Source organism: Malaclemys terrapin, chromosome 6 (assembly GCF_027887155.1).
Source record: "Malaclemys terrapin pileata isolate rMalTer1 chromosome 6, rMalTer1.hap1, whole genome shotgun sequence".
In the NCBI taxonomy this organism is placed as follows: Eukaryota; Metazoa; Chordata; order Testudines; family Emydidae; genus Malaclemys; species Malaclemys terrapin.
Window position 1 is genome coordinate 99,125,914 of NC_071510.1, and position 10,119 is coordinate 99,136,032.

General features: G+C 41.1%; 1 protein-coding gene and 1 long non-coding RNA gene across 4 annotated transcripts in view; one reads left to right on the forward strand and one right to left on the reverse strand.

Moving 5' to 3' along the window:
• Positions 1–2,140, forward strand: part of LOC128839229 (uncharacterized) — a 34,392-nt gene extending 32,252 nt beyond the window's left edge. Inside the window, exon 3 of the long non-coding RNA XR_008445386.1 lies at positions 2,061–2,140. This is a non-coding gene — a long non-coding RNA (uncharacterized LOC128839229). The remainder of the gene's footprint in view (positions 1–2,060) is intronic.
• The window catches only part of LOC128839228 (uncharacterized), a 37,037-nt gene extending 28,137 nt beyond the window's left edge, over positions 1–8,900 (reverse strand). Inside the window, exon 1 of one of the 3 annotated variants that reach the window (XR_008445385.1) lies at positions 194–823. Coding sequence is in view for 1 of the 3 variants with exons in the window: in XM_054032027.1 (XP_053888002.1) it covers positions 2,009–2,072 (64 nt within the window). In the remaining 2 variants the exon portion in view is untranslated. Of the gene's footprint in view, positions 1–193; positions 824–2,008; positions 2,073–8,856 lie in introns of those variants that run through there. The other 2 variants (XM_054032024.1, XM_054032027.1) reach the window with 2 other exon arrangements.
• Between the last annotated feature and the right edge of the window lie 1,219 nt (positions 8,901–10,119).

Consider the following 10,119-nt stretch of genomic DNA (forward strand, 5'->3'; position numbering starts at 1 on the left):
ACATAAACCTTTATCCATTCCTTCAACAGAAACTTTTAAAAGTTAAATCAGCATTTGATCTAACTTTTCTGAGTTGGTTCCTAAGCAGCTCAGTTAAGGTATGGCACCTACATGCCACTGTGATGGGTGCTTTAAGACCCAAATATGGTAATAAGCATATACAAAAAAAAGTTGCACACCCTTTTGCACATACCTAGAAGAGGTGCACATGTGTTCCAATCCATGCAGGAAAATCAGGGTTGCCCACAGGGAGAGCCCTCTCGCTTGGGGACTTTCTCCTGTGGGAGAGGCATTGCACGCTTAGCATGTGATTAAGGAATGAAGTTCTCTGCACAGGCACAAAGCATCGCCTTAAAGTAGAATCATTTGCTCTTGTAGCCTGTTGTTCCTCCTATTTCCCTAGGCAAACCAATGAAGTGTGAGAGGCAGGAAGAAGGAATCAGACAGTCAAGGAAGAGAGAAGAAAGCAGCCGAGTCCTTTTTGGTTTTTGTTTTCTGGGGACCAAAATGGGTTGAACTGACAGCGAGCCTTCTTGCAGCCCATCACGGTCATCCTTCCAGCCCTCCAGTAGGCTCTAGTCAGTATCTCCTGTGGGAAAGAGGTGCCAATGCCCAAACCAGATTACTCAAAACAAAGTATCTTCTGTACTTTCAATCTGATCCACTGCTCCAGTCTAATGGAGCTATGCTGAGTTACACCAGCCAGGATCTAGCCTGCAGTGTAGAAGCAAAGGTTAGCACATGCTTTGGAAATGCATCATGCATCTAATTCCTTGTGTGCCATTTTAGGTGCTCATAGATTATGCTGTTTACTAGAGGTGCAAGGTAGCTCCCACAGTAGTCTCTTGGGGGGGGGGGGGGAGGGGGAAATGCAAGGCTTTAGGACAGCACTGTGAATATTTAGGCTGGGATTTTCAAAGGAGACTAAGGGAGCAAAGCACCCAGATACCATTGGAATTCAACAGAAATGTAACTCCTACTCCTTTGACAATCCCAGCCCTAGACAGAATTGTCATACTTTCTACTTAGAGCAAAGCAAAGGTTTATTTCCAAAATGTCTCAGCACCCAAAGAAGCCCGCTTCTTGCTATTTGTCCTGCAAGGCTCTAGCACCACGAGGAGTGTCAGCATGACAAACCCTGCCCAAGCCATCCCCAGTTTAAGCCCTGTCCTCCGCTGAGTATTTTGTAGAAATCTGACTTGCTGTGTAAAGTAGTCTGTCCCCCAGCTCCGTTTATTGCTGAGGAAAGAACTTAGTGTATCAATAATTCTTCAAAGAGCAGGGTAAGCAGTGTATGTTCAGCAACTACTCTTGAGTAGTTAATGTTTTTCTTTTAATCTGTCTCATGAGTGCTTATCATTGAAAGAAGAGATTACCACATGTAGCATGACGCGAAACTGCTTGGCACACACATTTAAAAGAATTAACAAACTAAACAGCGCCAAAGCAAAATTACCTTATAAAATGGCATATGGTGTCCTTTGAACTGGTTTCAGCTGGTGCCAAGAGCATCCAAAAATGAGTAAATGGGGAAATGTCTCTTTGGTGTAACTTTCCTTTGTGTCAATCTTGGCCTTTTATAGTAATGATAAAGTACCAGACATGATTGACTCTTTACCTGTCTTTCTAGTTTGTGACTCATGCCCGGCCAGTCTTATAGTGGAGCTGTTGTTGCTTCTGTCTATTATACATAGTAAACCATGCTAATCATGATATCTATGTGCCATCTCTTTCACCCTGACCTCCCTATCTTTGGGAGAGGGTTGTGGTGTTTGTGGTTGCAGTAGAGATGCCCTGGACCCATGTACCCCTAGCTTTAGAAACATTTGGACCTACCTCAAGTTCATTTCTAATAGTATTTTTAAAAAATTAATGAATTACTTCCCCCCACCCACCACACACACACACACACACAAAGCTTGTGTCCTTCTTTTAAGGGTACTTCGGATTTTAACAAAGTGTTTGCAATAGCTGGACACAATTTTATATCTGACAAGCTTTTACCCACTTGTAAAAAAACAGCTACATTTCAATTGTTGACACTTTTCTTGTCTTGACAGTGACTGCACCATATAATCCAGTGCTGCCAATCAGATCTGAACAAAAGAAATAGCAGTTGTCTGACTGTGAATCATTTCTTCACCTTGATTAATGTAAATATTGAGTTTGTACAAATAATCCTGACAATGTGAGACATGCCCAACTTGCTTTTGTAACTAGTGCTAAATGTTTTCCATCCATTCAACCCCTTTGGGCAATGTCATTTATTTTAACACTCTTTTTTTGGGAGTGAGTGTATTAGAATACAGTGCCTCTAAACAGAGCCAATCAACATCTGCAAAAAAATAGTTATTATCTGCAGATGAAACCTGAGCCAAAATCCATGGAAATCAATGGAAAGGTTCCAATGGAGTCTGGATCTGGCCCATCTTCCTTAGAATTTTAAATGAGTTCTCTTTTTTCCTGTGATTACAGCCCTTTTGTATTCATTTTCTGGAAATATTCTCGTGAATGCATTTATGGGAAGGAATGTTCAATGGAACAAAGGACATTTAAGCAAGCACTTCAGCATATTTGTGGAAAGCAAATTCTGAATTCGCAGTTATGTGTATTTGCACCAGAAACCTGATGCTAGAAGTTGTGTTTATGCAATTAGGGGACAGAAACATGTTGTGTGTCCAATGTCCCATCAAAACAGCTCAAGTGTTTCATTCTATACTGCTTGGAAACAACCTACTGTCCAGAAGTTTGTCACGTCAGCTGACAAATTCACAAACAGAAGAAGAAGCAATAAAGTATATTATTCATTACAAATTATTTGTCCAGCTCTGATTCCATGTTATTGGTTCAAATCTGTCACAAGCTGGTATTAGTTACTGAAACACACTATCATGTGATAGCACCTAATTGGCTTATGTACAATGAGTTCATGGCTTCATTCCATTTCCTAGTAGACAGGCGTTGTCAGAAAACTATCAGCATTAGCCCTATATCCTCAGCTTCCTGGCCAGGAATTGAATCAGCATGGAGTTCCTCCTCAGTCTTAGGGCTTGTCTACACTATCGCGCGGGGTCGATCTACGTGAATAGCGTAACTGAAGTCGACGTACCTAGATCTACTTACTGCGGTGTCTTCACTGCGGTAAGTCGACAGCTGTTGCTCTCCTGTCAACTTCACTTGTGCTCCTCATTCTGGTGGAGTACTGGAGTCGACGGGAGAGCGCTCAGATCCGGTGGGTAGTGTAGACAAGCTCTTAGAGATAGGGTGACCAGATGTCCCATTGTTAAAGGGACAGTTCCATTTTTTGAGACTTTTTCTTATTAAGTCGCCTATTATCCCCCACCCCTGCCCCGTTTTTTCACACTTGCTATCTGGTCACCCTACAGAGGTGTCATTTCCTCCAGGCTGAGATGCATTAACAAGGACATGTGGTGATTGCTCAGCTGAATCTATGGGTATGTCTACACTTAGAGTTGGGATGTGATTCCCAGCTCAAGGAGACATTCCCCTGCTAGCTCTGATCAAGCTAAAAGTAGAGTAGAGCTGCAGCAACATGAGTGACAGAACAGGCTAGCCACCCCAAGCATGCCCCTGTGGTGTCGGTGGGTATGTAGTTGGGGTGGTTAGCTCCTTCAACTCCTTATAATGGCATGGCTACAATCTGTGACCTAGAGTGAGTATGTGTCCTCAAGCAGGGGATCTCATCCCTAGTTCCAAGTGTAGACATAACCTAGGAGAGGACTTCAATTTCGTGGATCAAATGGACTGGTATCTCTCAGCACCATTACATTTTCATAAGCAGACAACACCTAGACAATCAAATTTGACAATTCTGGCCTCAGGTTAGGCACCTAAATCTATAATGTCAAATTGAATTGAACACCGTAGTTTTCACTGGCGCAGAGCAGCCATGGTTCTCACTGTCCTCAATGGGAGCTGTGAGTGTTCAGCAGCCCTGGAAATCAAGTCACTTATTGAGGTGTCTAACTGTGAATAGAACTCAATTTTGTGACTCATATTTGAACATTTTGGCAAATGTGGCTAAAGATTCTAATTGACGGTGGTGTAGCTGAGATCAGAATCTGGCCGTATGTGTATATGAGAATATGCCTGGGTTTTATACATGATAAGAATGTTGAAAGGTTCGGAAGGGTTCAGAAAAGAGCTACAAGAGTGATTTGGGGACTAGAAAATCTGCCTTACACTGAGCGACTTAAAGAGCATAATCCATTTAGATTATTGGAAAGAGTTTTAAGAAGTAACCTGATCATCACCTATAAATTACACACAGAGAAGATATCTGGTAGTAGAAGACTCTTTAATCTGACAAAATCCAATGGCTGCAAAATGAAGCTAGCCAAACTCAAACTAGAAATAAAGTACAGATTTCTAACAGTGAGAGTAATTAACCATGAGAACAACTTCCCAAAAGATGTGGTGGATTCGTGAAATCTTTAAATCTAGATTAGATTTCTTTCTAAGAAATATGTTGTAGTTCAACCAGACATTAGTCCTTGATGCAGGACTAACCGGGTGACATTCTATGGCCTGGGCTATATAGGAGGTCAGGTTTGATAGTCACTGATCCCTTTTACAGTGTTGCCAACTTCTGCAATTCTAGACCAACTCTCACAATAATGGATGTTTTACATAGTGTCAGTTCCTGGGGACAACGGGTTACATGAGCATCTCTGCTTTAATTTAAAAAAATAACTTTCTACTGGTTCTGGTTATGGAGAGAAACTTGAAAATGTGACTCATGGGTGAAATTTTTCAGACAAAACATTTTTCCAACAAGTAACACAAATTTGGGTCTACCAAAACATTTCACAAATGTGTGTTAAATTCACCGAATTGTTTTGGTTGAAACCCCATCCCTCCAAACAATTGAAGCATTTTGTTTCGACATTTTTGAAACAAAACGTTTTGAGTTTTTGATTCAAAATGACTTTTCAAGTTTTACCGCAATTTTATTTTAAAAAAGGTTAAAAAAAACCCTCAAAACCCAAAAGGTTTGTTTCAGGTTGAATGAAACGTGTTGTTCAACCCAGCATGAATTTTTTTCAAGTTTTTCAGTTAGCTGACCAAACCAGAAGAATCAGTTACTCACACAGTTTTACTCAAATGCTCTCCAAAGGTTCAGAAACCAGAAGGCAAAGAGAACCAAAAAAGTATTATTTTTAACCCAGTCTTATGAGTTTTGGGGCCTGACTCATGATATTTCATTGTCTTGTGTTAGCAATGATGCCTTAAGGACTTTGAAATCTCTGAGTCACTACAGCAGAGCCTCGCTAATTTGCACTGACAAGTGGGAAACCCATAGCAAACTAAGGACTAAATGAACAAATAATTTTCAGCAACAATGCATCACAAAATGGTCTCTGATCATTTATCTGAACAACTGAAGCTCAGTTTTAATTGTTTAAATGCTGTTGTATATTTTGTAATAGTGAAGCCTTAGTAATATGAGGCCTCACATCACACTGTTGTTAAATCTTTGCTGAGAAATTGGGAGACTGCCAGGATTTTGTGCAAATTATAAATCATGTTTGTTTGTGACTTGAGAATCAGTGCAGTTTTGCTGTAACTGTCTTTATAGGTTTCCTAGCTCTTTTTTAATCTGTGGCCCTGTTAGCCATGGTTTTCAGCAAACTGTGTCTTTTTAAAGTTCCCAGGCTGATGCATCATGCTCAATTACATCAGTCACCTCCTGTACTCCTATAACTGAGTTTAACTCATTCTAGCAATGACTTGTCACCTTAGCAAATTCAGAAAGATCTGATTTACTGCATAAAGCCTGTTAATGACAAGTAGGAGGTAAACCTTCAGCTGTTTATAGATTAATTTAAAATATTTCTCTATATTTGATGATTTATAAATCCCATGTAACCCATTTTCTTTCAACAATAAATGACAAGTGGAAAGCCCCTCCTCAGTTCTTTTCCCAGGACCCTGACAATCTGGGAAAATTTTCCCTTTAGGCCACTTGCCTATTTAAAGTGTAAAGTCTGATTGATTTTACAAGGGAGGAAGAAGGAGTGAGGGTGTCATTGTGTTTCAGAACCTTTATCAGGAGTTTGGCCAGCCCTGTCCTGGGTAATTTGCTTGTTAGCTTGATGAGAGACCTCACGGGTGTTATGGAGAATAAGCTATATGGGATGTATAGAGTATTTGAAGATACACATCCTCGATACTCTCTCTCTCTCTCTCTCTCTCTCTCTCTCTGTGTTTGTGTGTGTGACATAAGCACATAATATAATTGTTTGAATAATGATTTGCTAATGCCATTTCAGGGAAAAAGAAATGGAGGATTTAGTCCCCCTCTACACCTACACACATTTCTGTTCTGAGGTAGAAGAATCATTATTGTTAATAGAGTATCAACTAGGGACCCCAACTGAGATCTGAGACCTTTGAGCTAGTGTTATAAACACACACAGTAAATAAAGTTCTTGCCACAAAGTTCTTACAGTCTAAATCAGAGATACAGACAAAGGCAATGTCTTTACCTCCATTTACAGGTGGGAAAATGAGGCACAGGGAAATTATGTGCTTTGCCCAAGGTTCCACAGGAAGTCAGTGGCAGAGCTGAGAATTAATCCAGATCTCCTGAGTCCCAATTCAGTGCTTATGATGAGTTCACATTATGGTATCAGCTAGAGCATCAGGGCCAGAACTCAGCTTGTGTAAATCTGCGTAGTGCCCTTAAGGTCAGTCTATTTACTCCAGCTGAGAATCTGGCTCATGGTATATATACGCTGTGATACTAAGTATTCCTTTCTATGGGCCTGATCCTGCACCATTAAAGTCTTGGGAGTTTCAGTATTGGCTTGTGTGGGAGCAGGATTGAGGCAGGATTGAGGCAGACTTTTTATCCATCCAATAAAATGGAGACTATCTTAAAAAATAAGTAATAAAGTGGAGAGTTATTACACTCAAATGCATGTACATTATACCCATCGCCTCAGTATTGGAATACTGGAAACAAGAAGCAGAATCAAAACCTTGTTATTCAAACAAAATATATTTTCTTTTTAGCTTGTTTTATTACAGTTCAAAAGAAGGAAACACCTGATTCTGAGGCAGAGTGGTGAATGTGGGAGCTTCATACCAATAAGCAGAAAAGCAGGGAGATGCAAAGCGGCTCATGGGAGTAGAACATAGCCATGGAACTGGGATCTCAAACAGAGGGCAGATGACTGACAGGAGACCTCACAAGGTGGATGTTTCCCTGGGAGGGTTTGTGTGGAGTGTCAGTGTTTGAGGGATTTCAGTGTAATACCTATATATGCAGAACAGAAGTCAATGAGATAAGTAAAGAGGCCCAAAGTGTATCTTGAAGGCAGTATTTAAAATGTCCTTTAAAAGGGTTGTCCTTGTACATGTGGTTTATACAACAGCATGATAGATTATCCTTCCCCAGGAGAAAAGACGAAAGGTATTGAACAGTCTTCTGGTTAGTCTGCATGAAGATAGCACAGCTGCTTCTACAGCTATGATACACCTGGCTGTACTATAACACATACAGTACTCCAGTAAAAATTGCCTGCCTTAGGAATAGCTAGAGAATTTGTCTTATAAGATTAATGCTTTCCTGTCAATATTTAGGTAGATTTCTTTGTGTCTTTGTTTAGCACATGTGGAAAAAATGTTGTTCACAGTGGGTTTTTGACTCTTGAAAAAAACACATCTCTTTCATAGTGAAAATTTACTGTACATTTAAGATTCAGGTACCAAACTTTCAAACTATATTGTAATAAAAAGATGGAAAATATTTTCCTTCTCTCTGTTTCCTTCTTTTTCCACTAGTAAGAAAGGCACCCTTCCACTTGTTCTCTAGGCATCTCTGATATATTACAACAAAATCATTTAAAATCCAGCATAATCTTCACATCATATAACCAAAATCCCCACCCTAGATTGATAAATCAAAAATACCCCACCCTTTTTATAGCGCTTCCCATGCTCCCCCCTCCAGAAATGATCGAAACCTTGGATGGGCTTTGCAACATTCCCAAAAGGTAAACAGATTTAGCTTATTTTGGACTCAGTTGGATGGGAAATGAATTCCAAAGTTGAATATGGATAATGTTTTGTGGAAGTTTGTGTCACAGGAATACAGTCATTGAGTGTTCTGGCTGGGAAAGAGATTAGTGCAGAAGTTCCTCCCAGGCCACCGAAAAAAGAGGGTAAGCATTAGAGTGCTGTTCAGGCACATCCGAACAGGGAAGGGTTAAAATTTAACACTAAATTAAATTCTTATTAAATCCTAAGGCATGGTGGGTGGCTCAGGTGATTTTCAGAGTCTGCCCAAATGCTCCACATCCAAGTCTGTCAAAATGAAACTGCGTATTCAGTTCGCAGAGAGAGGATTATCACGTTCCCCAATGCCAGGGCATTGCCCAAACTTCATCACCCTGTGCTGCACAAAGAGAAGGCTGGCTGCTCCCTCTTAAATGACCCAATAGAACCCTACTCACCCGGAGACAAGTGGCTGCATTAGGATCCTTCCACCCCTTCAGTAGGGAGGCATTCTTCACTAAACTTTGTTTGGATGTTATAAAACCTTCAATCTAGGAGATGGGCAAAGTTCTGTTGTTTTAACTGAGCCACTTCACCCACCCCTAAGAGATGGAAGATTAACGTGGAACCTGAGTGTCTCACATTCAAATGGGTACACTGCAAAAGCGAAAGGTGTTTGTTTATTTTACAATACATTTATTTCTTATATTAGAGTAATATTTTAGACCACAAACTGATGGCCCACACAGTTAGCGAGTCACATAGTGCTGGTTCATCATCCCTATTCCCAACAGCTCAATTGCAAGAAAAGACAGTGAATAATATATTGAATACCTTTGGAATATTGCTTTTCCATGTAAGCATTGCTTGAGTTGCGGCAGGGATCTCAAGTGCTGATGAATGGGAGGGGAGGAGATTCAGGCAATCATAAATAGGAAGAGAGGTGTTTGGGTTGGCAGGGGTGGTATGCACAAGACAAACAAGCTATTAAAATGTGGTCCATTCAGTGAAAAAGTTGGTGTGTTAGATTATGTGTTGGATGCCAGTCTAATTGTGAACAGCAAATTGTATCAAGTTATGTTCAAATGCTATAAGCAAATATAGATAAAGTGATCTGGTATGTGAGAGCAGACCAGAGCTCCCTCACCCATTGTTTACTTGTGGACTAAGATAGAAAGCAAGTGTATAATGACTGTTCTGTTTTGTCCTCAGTAACAGTTAGCTCAAGATTTTTCCAAAGTGACTAGCAATTTTGGCTGCTTCAATTTTCAGGTGCCCAGCTTGAGAGTGTGATTCTCTGTGGGGAATAGAACCCAGGCTGCGGGATGGCCAGCACCTGCACACTGCCACCTAGAAGCCATGATATGGGTGTATGTATCATCACATAGACCATGGAGATAAACACCACCTTGGAAGGCTGGACTGACAGCTTCCCTTGTGGCCCCTCGATTGGCCCAGGCATCCCAAGAGAAGTTCCAGGAAGTGTTTGTGCAACTAGATGGACTCCCCAGACAGCTGTAGTGATGGACCTATCTCTCAGCTTGCTCCTGGACTCTGACCCCAACTTGGAATCTGGCTTCTGCCCTTGAAACCTGACTCAGATCCCGACCCTCAGTTTCAGTACTTGAACGCTGTCTTTCACTTTGCCCACTGGTTTCAGTGCTTGGATTCTGGCCCCACTTTTTGACCCCTGGTTTTGGTGTTTGGACTCAGACTCCAGCTGTGACCCCTGGCTTCAACGCTCAAACCCTGACCTAGGCTTTTAGATTTGGACACCATCCCTGACCACTAAGCCTGTCGTGATAGTGACTCTAAAGAGATCTGTTTTGGAGAAAGTACTGAGCACCTGCCCTAAAAACAGACTCCTTTTAAATGTCTCAGATTGTGTATCCAAAAACAGAGGCTCCCAAAGTCCTGTGGCTACCTGGGTCTCCCATATCCCAGGCGAGAGCTCTAACCCCAGGACTAGAATGTCAGTCCCGCTCTCTCTCTCTCTCTCTCTGAGCTAGTGAACACTTAATTATTTATTTATACAAAGTGGAACAGCTCCAGCAGGGGAGCTTGAGAGAGAAAAAAAATTTGTTGAAAATTTTTTTG